The sequence below is a fragment of the Tiliqua scincoides genome, chromosome 5 (genome assembly GCF_035046505.1).
Source record: "Tiliqua scincoides isolate rTilSci1 chromosome 5, rTilSci1.hap2, whole genome shotgun sequence".
NCBI lineage: Eukaryota > Metazoa > Chordata > Lepidosauria > Squamata > Scincidae > Tiliqua > Tiliqua scincoides.
Window position 1 is genome coordinate 73914097 of NC_089825.1, and position 17514 is coordinate 73931610.

Below are 17514 nucleotides of genomic sequence, written 5' to 3' on the forward strand. Positions count from 1 at the left end.
TGATTAAGATTTGTTGGGTGCTACAGCCTGCAACCAGGGCCTCTGAGAGGAATTTTATCAGGTATTTTATGTTGGGCCCCTTTCGAAAGGGTGAGGGCAGGAAGGGGGCAAAACAAAGCAGGGGGAGAGTAGTAACAACTGGACTAGTCTTTGGAGCCCATGTCTACCAGGCTTCCTAATGTGGAGCCCAAGTCTACCTGCCCTTGTGGCATTGGCTGCTAGCTATAATAATATGAAAAACCAAACACACTCCTAAGTCTCTCTAAAATCTTTTAAAAATAGAAAATCATTGCAGAAAATTAGCGTCATTTTATTTAGGCTCACACTTGAATAGAAAGTATCCTATGCATACCAAAACATACTTCTGCAGCAGCTGTAGCCTTGCAGCTATGTCCCTGAGTTCCTATACACTCTTTCTTGGTAAGCAGATCCACTAGTCGAAGTGCTACTGTAGCAGGCCAGTTTCCTCCCAGTTTCAACTCTGTGTTAATTAACCCATTTTGGCCTGGCCCACAGGTGTACACATTTGATCTCTGTTGCGTATATGCAACGCTGGGCAGAAATGACTAAAGGAATGTCATGTATGCATTCAGCATGTGGATTGCAGCACTGAAGCAAGGCTGTGAAAGCAAGTTAAAACTAAGCATTTATGTAGGAGTTCATAAGCTTATGTTAGGGGGAAAAGGATATGTATTTAGCATGACCAAAGCCAACCATTCATGTTAAAGCAGATCATTTAAACAAAGCAATATGTTTGTGCTTAGGACACTTCAGTTCATATGTTCACAAACATTGGTTCAGCAGATGCTTAAATAGGCCCACATGTTTAAATGCAGAACCAGAAAATCCATTTCTCAGTCTAAAAAGGTCTGGGATGGCAAGGGTAAGCAAATTGGCAGTTTTAAAAATGTAGTGAATCAGTATAAAACAAATGTTTAATAATGTAAATGCAAAAGGGAAGATTAGTTAGATGAATTAAGAAATACGAGAGAAATTATGTTCAGCATTGCTTAAATCAATGAACTCAAATTGAACCTCTCCAAAGTGCTGGGCTATGATGGTACCAGAGACTCTCCAAATTGAGATAGTCATAAAATACCCTGACACAGCGATTAGATAGCGTGCTTCAAAGGAACTGTCGAGAGTGATGGATAGGGAAGGGCCGTAGCAGAAGTCAGGAATGCAAAACTCCCCTCCCCCCTCAAACCTCTCCCCCCAAGGACTGCATTAGGCAGAGGAAAAATACACAGAAAAGCAAAGATTTTGGGGAAAGGATTTAAACAAAGAAAATTCATTATTTTAAGAACCAAAAGTTAATAGGTGTTATTTGTCTTTATGATTCAAAGAACAAGATGTGTAGCAGTGCCTTAGAACAAAAGAGAGCATTTGTGGTCTCTGAAATAGCCAAACAATAAAGTTGGGATAGTGTTACAGATCCTACTGGGCACTAATGAAGGTTGCTTAATAGGGTTGTAAAAACAGAAGCTCCCAAAATACAAAGGGAGTCAAAAGGGATTTTTTGCATTCAAGTTTGCCTCTAGACCAAATGCAATTTGAAATAAGTTTGCAAATATTCTTAAACAATGTAAGTCAAGAGCAAAAGCTTGATGTTGTTAAAAGTTAGAATACAAAATACACAGAAATAATTATTTTAAAAAATGCTCAAGCCTTGTTGCAGCTCTAAGCAAAAAGCAATTAAATTAAACTCTGCTGCCAGCTATAAATCAAAGAGTCTAACAGAGACTCTACAGTTCTGTATATCTCTGTGAGACTTCAAAGTGACAGATTCAGATATTTCAATTAGAACTTTAAGATTGAAAATAAGAAAGGCACCTAAAGCAAAATGCACAATAATGAAATTAACAAATATAAATAAAAGAATAGATTCCAGCTGTTAAGAATTGGTTGAATTTGAGCATAGAAAGCATAGAATGAAGAAAGTAAAATCAAAAGGCTTAAAGCCTCAGTCTTAGAAAAACAGATGCAGCATAGTTGAGGTAAATACAAGCATGGTCATGAACTTAGTATGTAGTATTCTTATCTAAGCAAAAGTCTTCCAGAATTTATTGCTTATAAGAACCCTGTAGACTCAGGTAATAATTTAAAGGAACTACAAAGAAATACAATTAAAGATAAGAAGCAACAGACAAAGTATAATTCAAAAGAAACAGACAGAGAATGACTTTCTGGTGGCGCCAAGAGCATCTTTAATGATGAGAATAGTTAATCTTAAATTGACAGGAACCAATTAGCAGAACATCTGGAGAATGTTAAAGGGGCCCAATAGACAAACAATCCAAAAAGGAATGCTGCCTGCATTCCAAATTGAACAAAGAAATCAAAGATTTAGAAATCACTTAAAAACCCTGGTTTTTAAGCAAGATATGGACTGTTTGGTATTAGATTAAAGAAGACAATAAATTGGGGATCATGGAGGTCTAAAACTTATGTACCTAAGAGGCCCAGATAAAATAATAGAGAATAATTCAGAAAATAGCTCTGAATCAGAAAGGTCAACAATACCACCTAGTGGGATTTTGAAAAGGTGCGTATTACCATATTTGGCACATGCAGTAACCTGAGATAATCAAATGCATTCTCCATATATGGCACAACCAATCAGACGCTAGAAGCCTGTAGCCAATCAAAGGAAAGATTCCATTTCTGATGTCACCAGCTTTTAGCCAATAGCAGAAAGATTTTCCAGACAAAGAAGACTAGAACTATTTAAGGCAGGAACACCCATTGAACGTTGCTATTATCTGGAGGCACTGAGACAGCTCTCTGTGTTTCCCATTTTGAACAACAAGAGAAGCCCATTGCTGGCAATGAATAAAGCTTGAAAATCACCACAACTTCAGTCTGCTGAGTTTGTTCTTGAACCCGGAAGATACCTCGCAACAGCACCAGCAGCCTTGTAGCTATGGTTATGCCCCCAGCATCCCAAGTGGGAAGTGAGTCCAGTTGAGATTGAAAACTGTAAGATTCCAGGAAATTTCTAGTGCTCCCCCCTTTGGCTCCCTGGTCCCCCTTTTGACTCTGGGCCCAGGTACTAATTTCCCCCTTTACCCCCCCCCTCTCATGGGCCCTGCCTGGGACCTTATGCCCAGGTTGAGGATAGGGTTGCCCTGCAAGAGAGCTAGGATTTGCTGCATGTCACTATCAAATGTATACAGTAGCAAATCCAGGGTTGCTGCAGTGCAATGTAATGCGTGCAATGCTCTTGTGTTTCTGTAGCTTCTCCTGGATTGGGGTGGAGAGGATGATAGGAAAATGTGCCTTGTGATTCTCGAAGCCAGTGACCTTTTCCATCTCACTGCACACTGACAAGGCACTAAAATGGTCAAGGCACACCACCAGGTTTTTGACAATTGACAAGGCACACCATGCTGCCAGTGGGGGCTCACATCTCCCATTTGCCCTATTAATAAATGACCTTCCCCCAAATTCCTGTGGCACACCTGTGGACCACTCGTAGCACACCAGTGTGCCACAGCACAGTGGTTGAAAATGGCTGCTCTAAGCAGACTACTCCTGGAGCTGGGCATCTGTATGTAAAAGTGCAGAGGCATTGCTGGGGGGGGCGGTGCACTAAGTTTTGCAGATAGCCTCCCTGCAGCGTGCAAGTGGCTCCTCCCCCTCCCTTCAGGAGCCATTCACCTCCATTTCCCCCCACATGGCTCCAAAGGGGAGAGGAGGAGCCGCTTGCACGCTGCAGAGAGGCTCTCTGCAAAACTTATTGCACTGCCCACCCCCTCTAGCAACGCCACTGTAAAAGTGGCATATGGCAAAAGTGGGTGATTGCCTGCCATGAGGTAGCTTGTGAGCATTGCTTCCTCTTAAAAAAAGTTTCTAGTGTAGTGGTTTTCAAACTTTTTAGCCCACGACCCACTCTTTAGAATAATAATCTGTTGGGACCCACTGGAAGTGATGTCATGGCCAGATGTGACATCATCAAGCAGGAAAAATTTTTAACAATCCTAGGCTGCAATCCTATCTACAGGTATCCAGGAGAAAGCACCATTGACTATCATTGTTAAAAGCATATACAGGCGTGCGCTGCTTAACAATGGACCATATAACAACAGACAGCATATATGATGGTGGTCAAAGCACAACAAAGAGGTTCTTAATGAGACAAAGTACAATCTCCCCAAATTATTATTATTATTATTAACAGTATTTATAACAGTATTTATATAGCTTTTCAACTAAAGTTCACAAAGCGGTTTACAGAGAAAAATCAAATAACTAAATGGCTCCCTGTCCCAAAAGGGCTCACAATCTAAAAAGATGCAAAAGAACACCAGCAGACAGCCACTAGAACAGACACTGCTGGTCAAATGCAGTCACATACCATATTGGCATCAAGTCTAATATACTAAAAAATAAAATATTGAAATAAATGAGGATCCACCTGAAATTGGCTTGCGACCCACTCAGTGGGCCCCGACCCACCCTTTGAAAACCCTTGTTTATCTAGTGGATGACTTTCTAGAGAAAGTGATGGCAGGGCTCAGTTTTGCCTGGAGACCCCACTTTCTGAGCCTCTTTCCCCGTTCTGTTGGCCTGTTGGGACTCCGTTGGGGGTGTTAAGGGAGCGCACTCTGTGTCTGGTCACTTATTTTTTTTTGGGGGGGAGGCTGAGAGCGCAGGTGGGAAGCCGAGGATGCTGGCACTGCGCTCTGGCGAGCCCTGGAGCCCAGGCACGCACCCAGCCAACCAGCGCTCAGGACGAGGCGAGCGGGTGGTGCTTGATCCCCGCTGCAGAGCCTCCTCTCCCCTCCCCTCGCCTCTCCCCTTCCATGGCGGACGTGCTGGAGTTCCGCGTCCCGGCTGGGAACTCAACGACCCTCCTGGTTCTGGGGCTGGAGACGGACGAGGCGGAGGTCAGTGGCGGCGGCGGCGGCGGGAGGCGCGGCGCTGTTTGAACGGAGGCGGCTGCTTCGTGTCCTGGGCGGGGGAGGCTTTTCCCGAGGGTGCAGGCACAAACCCAGGTTGCCCGCGAGGTGCCTAATCCGAAGTAGTTGCCACGCTTTGGTTCCAGTTCTCCAGCTGCTCAGAGAGATCAGAGTTCGCATTGCCAGGCAGCCCTGCCAGCATCTCTTGGTCCCATAGTAATAAGGCGAGATTTACTGCCACCCCCTTGGAAAAACAGTCTCTGTGAACCCATTGACTTCAGGTTTAATTGACCCCAAGGTTTGGGTCTCTTACTTTCCCCATTCTATAATAGTTAAAGTAAACTCAGTTCCAGTTAGAAAGAAGGGAGCTGTAAAAGCTTGTTGGGGGAAGATATTATTATTATCACAGTATTTATATAATGCTTTTCCACAAAGTTCACAAAACGGCTTACAGAGAAAATCAAATAACAAATGGGTCCCTGCCCCAAAAGGCTTGCAATCTAAAAAGATCCAAGAGAACACCAGCAGACAGCCACTAGAAAAGACACTGCTGGGGTGAGGTGGGCCAGTTACTCTCCCCCTGCTAAATAAAAGAGCAGCACCCACCTGAAAAAGTGCCTCTAAGGGTGAAATCCTAACCCAATTTCCAGCACTGTCAGAAGGGCAATGCAGCTCCAAGGTAAGGGAACAAACATTCCCTTACTTTGAGGAGGTTTCTGTGACTGCCACCCAACTGCAGGATGCAACGCACATCCCATTGGCACAGCTATGCCAGTGCTGGAAAGTTGGTTAGGATTTGGGCCTTACCCAGTTAGCAGGGATATACTGATGTCAAGATATATTGAAAAGAGTGGCTCAAACTATGTTGGGTCAAGAACTGACACCTACACAACACACACTCGAATTGCAAATTTGTGAGAGGAGACTCTGGGACACTGTATGAACTCTGCACTTTCTCAGAGGCACTGTTTTTGTTCCACTAATGATGCTTGCTTAGATTGAGCCTTGCCGCATTTAACATGCTCAGGTACATCATGAATATGAAAGGTGAAGCATCTTTAAAGAATTACATTTTAATCAATGCTATCTGACTTACGGTTGTTAATCTCAAAGGAGGTTGCTTCAGAACCCTATTAATGGACCCTGCATATACAGGAATGTTTGTAAAAGTATAATGAAGATAGGTATCCCTTGCCAGATGCAGTATCTGGGGGTCTGATTTCCCTCCCCCCTTGTGGAACTGTAATACTTGCCTGATCTGGGGGCTGCTGGGAGATGAACCTGAAATTGTACTAATTGGGGCTTGGCTTGGGAACGTTCTGTGATAGTCCCAGTCCTGGAGGGTTTGAAAGAACAGGGAGGTGAGAAGGAGTGTTGTCTATCAGGCCAGAAGATGCCATGTAGCTCTTGTCAGGTTACAGGACCAATAACAGTGGTGGAAGCAAGCCTCATACCCTTTTCCTCTGTGAGTTCTGCAAAAATGGGGATGAGGAAGCATAAGTTTGGAAATGGCCAAATGTAAGTTTAGACAGGACTGCACAATTTGCAGCTTATGAGCATGCACAGCCTATCAATGATGTTCAGTGATTCACCAGGGAACATCAGCCCCCTTCTTTTTGCTGCCTGCCTAGGACTGTAAAAACAGGGAAGTTGTTGAGCATCTAGAAGGCCACAGTTCACGACTGGTGGGCTGCACTTAGTTTAGTAGGCTACAAGAGGGTAGAGCCTCCATTAGCCTGAAGATAACATCGGAAGGTTGCCAGTTTGAGGCCACCAACAGCTCCCTGAACAGGGAGACCTTGAAGCAGCTGACAAGCCGAGCTGAGTTATTCCATCTGCTTTTTGGTGTGAGCGAAGAAGCGTCTTGGCTGCCCTTCACGTGAGAGATGAAGGAGCTGCTTGTTAGCCAGCATGGGAGGCAACTGGAGGCCAGAAGTGAGATCAGACCAGGAAGATCCATGAAATGTTGTGTGGTTCTTAAAAGAGAGAACCTTCTATGATTGTAAAAATCCCCTTGAGGGATTTAGAAACGCCTGCCTATGTAAACCGCCTTGAATAAAGTCAGAGGAGTAACCTGATGACCAGAAAAGCGGTATATAAATAACTAGTTATTATTATTATTATTTAAGTTCTGCAGGCCTGGCTGAAAGGATGGCTACCCCAGTCCAATCCTTTCTTCTGCCTCCTGGCATGTGGAGCAAAAGCATGATGGTAAAACGTTTGTGCCTTTGAGCATGTATGGAATTCATTTGCTTCACTCTTAGTAACTGCAGCCACCTCCACTCATCTAGGATTATGTGGAAGGGATTCTGCTCTGAGGGTATAGTTTCCAGGAGGATTTGAACTATAGCTGGCCCAAGAAGTGTTGGTGCTGGAGGCAGAAGATCTAAATGTAATTCCCCCACCCACCCACTAATTAATACAGGTTATAATTCTTCAGGAAGACCATCTGAGAGAGCTTTGCTGAATGAACTGTAGCTGGATAAGAGCACCATGCTGCTCTTGCACAGTTACTCACCTTTTCAGTGATGTTTGTGCAGAGATCATATTGGTGGATTGTATCCCTCTTGGGCCATACCTGTCTGCCTCCATAATCCTCCATGCCAATTGAATTGTGTCTTGTAGAGAAAGATACCTACTGGCCATACCCAGTGTTTTCTAGCCGTTTTAAAAGTGGGCCTGTTCTAATAAATTATTTTGTTTGCCCCCTTTCTCCTTCAGCATGCTCTGTATGAAGCATTCTCTGCATTTGGGCTGCTCTATTCTGTGAGGATTCGCAAAAATGCTCCTGTCGCCCGGCCTGGCTATCATGCCCTTGTCAAGTTCTACTCGGCAAGAGATGCCCGCAGAGCACAAGATGCTTTGAACCAACAGTGTCTGTTTCAGAAATCCCCTTTGAAGGTACATCATAATCAGAGTCTGCGTTATGGGTGAATGCTCTTGCCGGGTGGGTGTTTCTAAGTGGTGCCATGAGATCATTTTCCCCTCCATTCTTCAGCAGTTAGAAGCATTTTTTTTAATCTGCCCACACAGTCTTGTTAGACAACCATTTACTAAGTGGTAGTTTATCTCACAGTGTATATGACAGGGGTGACCAAGCTTGCTTAACCTAAGAGCCACATACAATAAACTTCAGGTGTTTGAGTGCCATATCATTTAAGCAGCATTTAAATTCTTAAATATATTTACTCACCAGGAACATTTAACTTATGTTTTAATTCAATGAACTCTCAGTTTATACCCGATAGACAACTATAAAGCTTGAAAATGTTTTATTTACCTTTAATATTAATTGTGATGGGAAAAAAGCAGCTCAACCAACATATTTCCAATAACTGCACATTATGTCAAAGAACCACATGTGACTCTTAAGCCATGGTTTGGCCACCCCTGATATATAACCAAAGGTAAACTAGTTGACTGTTTGACTGTGTTGGCCATCAAGTGGCGAGAAGAGCCTTCCCTGGGTAGGTGGATACAAACAGCTGTTTCCCAGACATGCTACCACTTGTCTGGCAAGGATGGCACAGGAGACCAAGTGTGAGAAAAAGGCTCATCTTGGGGTTCTTTGCTCATCTATAGGTCTGGGTTTCTGAGCAAATGCAGATGTGTGGTAAGATTTCTCTTCACCACTTGGCAGAACCATATAGATCTGAGCAACTTACAAAAGCAGATGTGTGCACATTGTGGGACATTATTGGCAGTGATGGACAAGCTCTCTTACCCAGCCACTTGCTGGCTCATGTCAAGTTGGCCTAGAAATAAGATGTGCCACTTCCCCATTTTGGTCGCTTATTTCCAGCCACACAAGATTTGCCTTGCCAGACTTGGTTTTTCTTCTATAAGAAACCAAAGCATCTCAGGATGCTGAATTTCAGTCCAAGTTCTGTGTGTGTTTGCAATGTGAGGGCCATGAATTTAGAACATGCAGTCCAGTCAGTCGAGTGGGTGGCCCGATAAATACAAACACAACTTGGGAATGCTAGCTGTGTTACCACATCACATTATCCCTCAGGAACAGAATGGAGCAGATTGCAGCAGCTCCCATCTTGCTGGCAAAATGTAAGAAGGGATCCATGTGTGCTTGAACGCACACTTGCCTAACTGTGATTTTGGAAATATGTTTGTGTAAAGGAAAAAGATGAAGAAGTTGATTGTCAAACAATTTAAGGATGTGTGTTTGTTTTTTAAACTGAGCACAACTTGGTACAAGACACCTCTACTCAAACTTCTTGTCTTCCTCTGTGGAAGAAGACAGGAGCTTTGATGTTGGGAGAGTTGGATTTAATCTCATGTGATGTTCTAGAATCTAAGCACAATTGAAGCTCAGCTTCTTTCTCTACCCCTTGGGAAAAGAGAGTACCTGCTTGTTTATTTTGTGCAAATCTTCTAATAAATGATATATCAGTCCAATATATTTATATATCCCCCCCAATATTCAGGTTTGCATCTGTACCCGACAGAGGAGCTTTCCCCAGCAAGCCTGGGCTTTGAACAGCTACAAGTGCCAAGAATTAGCCAATCACTATCTAGGCTTCAACGGCTGGTCCAGCCACATCATCACGGTAAGGATGACCTACCATGTTTACTTTGCTTCTCGTTTTCACATCACTGTCATAAAGAATGTTGGTTTGCCTCTTCTCCTCATTTAAGTGTCATGGCTGCAGCCCATTTGTGGATAAGAGAGCTTAACCATTAGTTAATGGTCTACAGCAGCTATTTTCAACCACTGTGCCGCAGGACATTGGTGTGCTGCAAATGGTCTGCAGGTGTGCTGTAGATGTTTGGGAGAGGGTCCTATGTTAGAAGGGCCATTGGGGGATGTGAGCTCCTGGCTGGCAGTGTGGTGTACCTTGTCAATTGTAAAAACTGATGGTTTGCCTTGATAAATGTTAGCACCATGTTAGTGTGCCATGAGATGAAAAACCTTAAAAATGGCTGGCTTACATGACCAAAATCTGATTTACATGCCAACTGCTGACTGTTTGTACAAACAGCAGTTTGGGAAGTTGTTACTTCTGAGAAGGGATGAACCCCTTTTGTCTGATAGAGCAGCAGCTGATCTGCCCACTGTAAACTTGTAAACATACATTTTGGCTGGTCTTGGTAATGGTTGCGAGTGTTTCCTCCAACCCCTTCCCTCCCCTGAATCTTTTGGCATGCCCAGAGGCCTTGTAGCTGAGGGAGAAAGGTCAGTCTTGTCCTTTGTGTTAGACTTAGAGATGTTCTGAAGTACTGAGACTCTCTTTTCTGAGTGCCTCCAATGCAAGGTATGAGGGAGTAGACTAGCCTTCTCGCAGATTCCAGAGGGCTCGGGGAGAGCAGGCCTTATTCTCTTGCTTCATGCTGGACTCTAGGGGGTGGGGGTATTGGAGAAGTTGCAAGATTTGCTCTCACTGCTTCTGACCACCTGCACACCTCTTTCATGAAGTGGGAAGCAGATTCAACCTCTGCCCATATCCTCTGGAACTCTGCATAGGCCCAGGGACTTCTAGGGGGAGCAGGTCTGTATTGTCTGTCCTTCCCAGAGATGCCTTCCCCCAAGTTCATAATATACAGAGAAATGTTGCTTCATGCACACCCACCTTTGCAATTTCTTACAATAATTATTGGGTGTTGATTCAATGGATGGGGCCTGTGTTTGTGGAACACTGATATAAAGAGTATAAGCTATATACCTTGGGGTAATTGAAGGGGAGAGAAATGAGGGGGGACAACAGATCCTGGGATGGATTAAGGCAACTGATGTTTTGTCTATCTTTCCTTGTATTGCTGTCACACTCCACATGGGAACAGCTTCAGAATATATCTGGCTTTGAAGAGGAGGAAGTGAGGACTTCGCCCAGGAGTCAGCAGTTGAAGTATTTATGTATCCAAGAATTGACCATTCCTCAACATGGAATCTGTACCAGAGGAGTTGGTGTGGCTGAGCCTCATGTAGACACTAGTCAAGGTACACTCAGGTTGTGGGGCTAGAGGAGTGTTAGCAATTTTTATTATTAGCATCTTGTCTTCTTCTAACAAGTTCCATGTAACTTATAGGGTTCTCCATTTCACCTCTTTATTCTTACAGAGTACCTCATGAGCAGAGGTGGGAGAAAATGATGATAACAAAATAAAAACAGTTCAGTTCAGTTCAGTAAGACCTTTATTGGCATAAAATACAGAGAAAGAACAGAACAGGAATATACAAGGACAACACAACACAACATAAGCATAAACATCAGTCACTGCCCAGAGTCCCAGGGCTCTGCCTGGCTATTACCCCAGATAAAAAGGAAGCAACATTATCCAGAGGCTCAGGATCAGGAGTGGAAAGGAGAGACTGAAGCATGGTTGAATCCTCCCAGCCCTGCATCCTAGCTAGCAATGGACCTAGAAATTTCTTGCGTGACACAACATGTAGCGGGCAGTAAAAAAAGGTATGCATTAAAGTCTCAACGCAATCCCTACCACACTTGCATTTCCTCTCTAAGTAGGGGATACCGCTGAACCTGCCTATTAACAAGGCTGATGGAAGAGCGTTACACCTTGCCAGTGTGAAAGCTCTCCGGGCCTGTGGGCACACCAGGTGGTAAAAGAAGGAGGCCGGTTTCCCAAAACTGACTGGAATATGAAGATGGAGTGGAGAACATGTGGTTCTGGCGGCACTAAACAGCTTTTGTTGTTCAATATCCAGGATTCTTCCTTTGACAATTCTGTAAGCTGCATCACAACCAATCATACCTAGCTCTGCAGTGTCCAGCCCTATTGATTTAATTTTAGTTAGAAGATCAGTGATCTCTATAGGCAGGACTGGATCCGATAATAATTGTTGCATTAGATCAGAAGAGGTGGGGTTAAATAAAATCCTAAACCAAAATTTCAGAAGTCTTAACCATACAGTAGTCCTTAGTCGAATTAACCCCACCTCAAGACACAGGACCGAGTAGGGAACGCACCTGGGTAAGCCCAAAATCTTCCGTAAAAAGGAGGCTGGAAGAGGCGGGGGGTGTGGCTTGAGCTTTGTTGAGGGAAGAAAGTTGCCCCTGCCCGCCGGCCGGCGGTTGAAGGCTGTTCCTTTCTTCTGTGGCCCCGGAGAGCGCGCTCAGAGGAGGTGGAGATGGCCGTCAGGAAGGTTCTGACTGTAGTAAGACCATCGCTGGGTTCCCATTCTCTGTAACTAGAACCCAGGTCTACGGGTATGGAGTGTTAAAATAAAAACACATACACCACTTTCTGCACTTTTCATTTTTGTAAAAAACCAATCTGCAAAAAAACCTATTTTATTTATTATTTAATGGGGGACTACATGGGTAATGACCATGGCTGCACCTGCTGACACTATACCGCCTAGATCACCTTCCTAGTACACTTTTAAAACTATTATGATTTATAATTATACTGTAAATTTTGACTAAACACATAATATCGCTTTTTGCACTTCTGACTTTTGGAAAACACCAAAATCTACAAAAAAAAAAAAAAAGTTGTTTTCTTGCACCTCTATTCATGAGACTCAGTGACTAGCCCAAAGACATCCATTAAGCTTCAGAACTGAATGAGAATTTGAATCCAGTGCTCCTGGTCCAAGCCATTAGCTTGACTGTACCGCATGCGTGCAAGCCGATTGAACAAATGATTATTTGGTAGGCTACAGCAGCGGTGTGCAAACACTGACCTCGGGGCAAAATCCAGTCTTCAGGAGGATTTTATCCAGGCCCTGAGGTTCCCCAGCCTCTCAGGGTTAAAAATAACTTGAGACACACTACCTGGTATATACCACATTGTCTTCCCAATCCCGAACAGAGCGCACCAGCTTACTGCTTGCGCACACTGTTGCAAACATGCCGTAAGGCATGTTTGCGAGCCCTACTGCCAGGCAAGTGCCGGTGGCAGCCCAGCACTGGCTGGTGCTGGGCGGACACTGGAGCTCTGCCGCTTGGCGGTCGTGTGGACCACCAAGCAGCAGTGAGGTAAGTCAGGGTGTGGGGGGAGGTGGGGAGGAGGTGTTCTGAGGAGGGGGGAGGCGGAGAGGGCGGGGAGGAGGTGTTGCAGGGACGGGGAGGAGGCATTTTGGGGGAGAGCAGGGAGGGAGGGAGGTGGCACCGGTGGGACTTTGCTCCACTGGATCCAAAGCCTCCGTTTCGGACTCACTGGCTGACACAGAGGTTCTTGATTCTCGAATGGCCCCATTGTGGGGCTACTTGCTTTATCTGGGGGAAGGGGACAAAAGTTCCCTTCTCTTGAGGAGCCAGCTGCAGCTGCCCAGACCGCGCAGGATGTGGAGGCAGCCATTTTCGGTGCTGCTGCAGCCCCGCACAGTTTAGGATTGGGCTGTCAGTCACTAGAGATGCAGAGTGTAATGCAATGTAATGAAAAGAAATTATTCCATTACACTGCATTACATTTAGCACCTCTAGTAATGGGCAGCCCAATCCTGAGCTGCCCAGGGCACACAGCTGCCACGGGGCCGAGAACAGCTGCCGCCACATCCTACACACCTCAGTCTGCCGCAGTTGGCACCTCAGGAGAAGGGGACTTTTGTCTTTTCCCGGGTAAGGGAAGCAGCTCTGCAAAGGGGCTACTCACTTTAACGCCGATCAAAAGGTCTGCGGTAAAGACGTTCGTGTAGGGTGCCAAGCCCTGCATGGACAGGTTCCGGTGGAGCTGAGCTCCACTGGACCCGCCTTCTGCCTCCCTGCTTCCTCCCCTGGCACGCCTCCACCTGTCCTCACTCTACCCTCCGCCTCCCCAGCACGCCTCCTGCCCGCCCTCTCTCTGCCCTCCCCACGCCTCTCCCCTCCCTGGAACGCCTCCCCCCACCCCCTCCCCGCCCCCGCTTTACCGTGCTGCTGTGCTGGCCTGTGCAGCATGGGTGCTGGCCCCTCTGTAAGCCTCACAGACGTGCCTAACGGCACGTCCGTGATAATGCACTCCTGCAAAAAGCCGGAGCGCTGAGCTCAGGATTTGGCTCTGAATGAGGTATATATCCAGTATATTACTCATTCAGCCACTGATGAATGCAATGCAATGGAATGGAAAGAAATTATTCCATTCCATTGCATTACATTTAGCACCACTAGTGGCTGAATGAGATATATACTGATGCTGAGAGTTCTGGAATATAAAAACAGTTGTGCACCCCTTAGCGATGTTCTTGCTAATGCCAGAATTGCATATCCGACTGCACCCCTCACCTCCGGAGGGTTGTCTGTGCCTCCCAGAGGCAGCACTCAGCGCACATCTGAGCACTACCTCTCCAAGGCTGAAACTGAGGGATATTCTGTCTCTCGCACCATTTCTGGTTTCCTCCGTGAAACCAGAAGTCGTGCAAGAGAAGCAACAGCTCTCATTCTGAGCCTCGCAGACGCAGCGCTCCGATGTGTGCTGACTCTGGGAGGCTCAGATGACCCTCTGGAGTGGAGGGGAGGAGCATCCCCTTCCCTGCGGAAAGTCCGCATTGTGTTAAGGCTGCTTGATGACAGAGATTGCGGTCCCAATCCCCACGGTATAATGTTAAACTTAAAATGGAGCAGAAACTGAGATGAAAGTTTGAGATTTTCTTCATAAGTTGCTTGATATGTTTTCAAAATCCATTCCCCCTTTTCCTGTGCAAATCAATTTTTCCTTCTGCTCCCCTCCTCCTTCCACCTCCCTGTCCACTTATTTTATTCAATCATAGCACATCAGTCTTCCATGTATTTATTACTTACTTATTTATTTTCTGGCCCTCAACACTGTGTCAGATACACAATGCCGCCCTTGTGCCAAAAAGTATGACTACCCCTGGGCCATGGTATAGACAAAACTTTATTAAATGACAAACCCTTTTAGATCTTCAGGCCCAAGTAAGGAACTACGTTCTCAGCATCCAGCCTGCTAGGACTGTTAGTTAGCTTGATAGTTTTTTAGAAATAAATTGGCATGGCAACAATCTCTTCTTTTGTTGGGCTCCTGTCTGTTTTTCAGAGTTTCTCATGGCCGCGTACAGAGCCCAGAAACTTGCAGCACAACAAGCACTCTCCAATGCTTTTCAGAAGATCCTTTTTGTAGCTCTAGGTAAGTCTTTTTTTTTTTTTTAACCATCTCCCCTCCTCCCCCCCCCCACACCGATCCTAATCTTACATTGGGGTTCAGGGTGGTCTCCCATCCAAGGGACTGATCAGATCTTCACCATCTTAGCTGAAGCATTAGGTGCTCCCAAATGGGAGGTTGGGGGATTGCTACATTGCTGCAAATTACTTTAATAGAAACTGATTAACAAAGAAATCATCAACAAGCTTTGTTGTGAACTCTCTGAGGTACATAACAATGGTGATACTCTGGTCATGAATGTAATCTTAGACTGTCTTTGAGAAAATGGTGGCATTTTATTTCTTATTATGGATCTTAGCTGTTAACTCCCATGCACAAGCCAAATACTGGTGAACAGTTGACTTACAAAAAGGGCAGTACCAAAGCCTGTTTAGCCCTTGACTCCTGTTATAAAAGAAGGGGGGGAAATGCTATATCTCCTGTGTTACGTGTATTCTCGCCTTTAGATTTTAAGTCTGAGGGCCTGTGTCTTGTTTTTGTTCCATGTAAATTGCTTGTATAGGTACTCAAGAAAGGAAAAAAAATAATTCCAAAATCTTAAATGTTAGGCATATTACTGAATAATTTAGGAATTTAAATTTATTGTTAATTTGTAAAAATTGGCTGTGTGCTTGTCATTTCCAGAGAATGGGAAGATAGCAGTGGAGTATAGCTCTACCCAGGAGGATCTTGTTGATTGTTTAACAGAAGAGGAACTCGGAGGTCTCATCCAGGTGAACAGAGTCTCAGATGGGTGAATTCACACAGCCTCCAGTTGCATTGATCTAGCAAGCTTAGCTCTCGGGTGTCTTTGCTTCAGATGAATTGGTGGGAGTGAATGGAGAGAAATTGTTGTTTCGTTTGACCTTGAGGACACTTGATAAGTTGGCCACCTGTTGTAAGTTCCTGTAGGGTGCTTGGATCAAAACACCAGATTGGTACAGCTGCTTACAATTTTCCTGGCCTAATAAGTCAAGTGATACTGGCCAAACCCCTGGCTAGAATCGTTGCCTTTTCCAGTCAGCACATAGAACCAGTCCCTGACCTACTGGATTTGCACCTGCAGGCACATAGCATCAGGTAGTGCTAGAACAAAAGGAAGCTCTTGCTTTTTCATGCAGTGTCTAGTTACCTTTTGGATTTCATATTCCTGGTAGTCCAAAAAGGCCATTACTGCATATGATTTTTTTAATTCGAGTTTAGAATCATTTCTGGAACTATTAAACACCAGAGGTAGAATATCACTGTGTGTGCTGGGGCCAAGCAACAGGGATGGCTGTTTGTCCTCATCATGCCCATTTTCTGAGCTCTTTAATGCTCAGTCTAGCCATTTTGGAAAACTGAGTGTGTTCAGATAATTCTCTGATCTTACCCAGCAAGGCAATTATTGTTAGGTGGCCTATACAGTCTGGGCAGCTCTGTTTGTGCTATTTCCTAGTTCTAGGAATGAGGGCAGTTCTATCTCTGCTAGCTGAGGATAGGACTCGACAGGGCAAAGACAGAACCAAGGAAAGGTGATCTGGATTCCAGAGCAAGTCTTCTACGTGCCCAGAACAGTAAGCGAAAGAAGCCTTTATAAGCTGCAGACAGCTTCAACTGACCTGACCTACATCAGGGCATGGAAGTGGCATGGATATAAAGCACTCCACATAGGCTTGGACTTCAGAAGTTGGAATTGTTGAAACTGTTTTTAAGATGTGAAATCTGAGTTATCCAGCATGTCTGGACTGCACAGAGTAACTAGCCTTTCCTTCTATTTCCAGGTGACTGACTTGACATCCTCACAGATGAGCCCTGAAGGAGAAGAGGAGATTTTGTCTGATTTTAGCATGGATGGAGAATAGCACCTGGTGTCCATATACTGGATTTATAAGGGTATATAGACAGTCTGACTTCCCAGTGGATTCGCTTACCTCTGGAGGCAATGGGAGCTGTGTTCCCTTTGCCTCAGGAGGGTGCTCTGAGGCCTGTGAAGGGCATTGGCCCTCAGATGGTCCTCCAGATGTGTCTTGAGCAGAGCTCAGGTTGCATCCAGAGGATTCAGGTGCCCAAACCAATGGATTTCATTATCCGCAGGTTTCTGTATCTGCAGAGGTTCCAGGAATGGAACCCCCATGGATACTGAGGGCCCACTGTATATTACACATATCCACTTTCTCCCTCTCTCCTTTTTGAAAAGGCACAGTCCTTGAACTACATGGAAGTTGATTCTGTTGTTTTCAGTGGACTTGGATGAAAACGTTCTGAAATAGCATCTCCCTCCCAGATGTTCTCAGGTTAAACTATAATGGCCTATTTATAATGGCCTGGGGGGGGGGTGAATTGTTTTTTATTATTGTTTTTCTAATAAATTTGTTACCAAAAAGACAGTTGATGTGTTTCTTTCACTCAAAGGAAGCTACTTGTTCTCAATAAGCCAAATGGGAGATTTTTTTTTTATTAGCCCTAGTTCTGCGTGATTTACTTTTGCAGAGTAACTCATCCGAGACCTGTTTAAGGGCTATATTACTTGGAAAGGACACAAAGGAGGGACAAGGCTCCGGCCCTCTATTTCGTC

At 44.9% G+C, this 17514-nt stretch overlaps 1 protein-coding gene across 1 annotated transcript; it reads left to right on the forward strand.

Annotated features, from left to right (window-relative positions):
* The first annotated feature begins 4802 nt into the window (after positions 1–4802).
* On the forward strand, positions 4803–17262 carry RDM1 (RAD52 motif containing 1). Its single transcript, XM_066628490.1, has 7 exons — positions 4803–4889; positions 7623–7802; positions 9344–9466; positions 10698–10854; positions 14853–14942; positions 15603–15691; positions 16721–17262. Exons 1-7 carry the CDS (start codon positions 4806–4808, stop codon positions 16799–16801), a joined length of 804 nt encoding a protein of 267 aa, XP_066484587.1. The 5' UTR covers positions 4803–4805; the 3' UTR covers positions 16802–17262.
* Positions 17263–17514: the final 252 nt, after the last annotated feature.

Coding starts and splice junctions, on each gene's coding strand:
- RDM1 (XM_066628490.1), top strand. CDS start 4,806: ATGGCGGACGTGCTGGAGTTCCGCGTCCCGGCTGGGAACTCAACGACC. Junction 7,803..9,343: donor TTCAGAAATCCCCTTTGAAG/GTACATCATAAT, acceptor CCCAATATTCAG/GTTTGCATCTGTACCCGACA. Junction 15,692..16,720: donor AACTCGGAGGTCTCATCCAG/GTGAACAGAGTC, acceptor TTCTATTTCCAG/GTGACTGACTTGACATCCTC.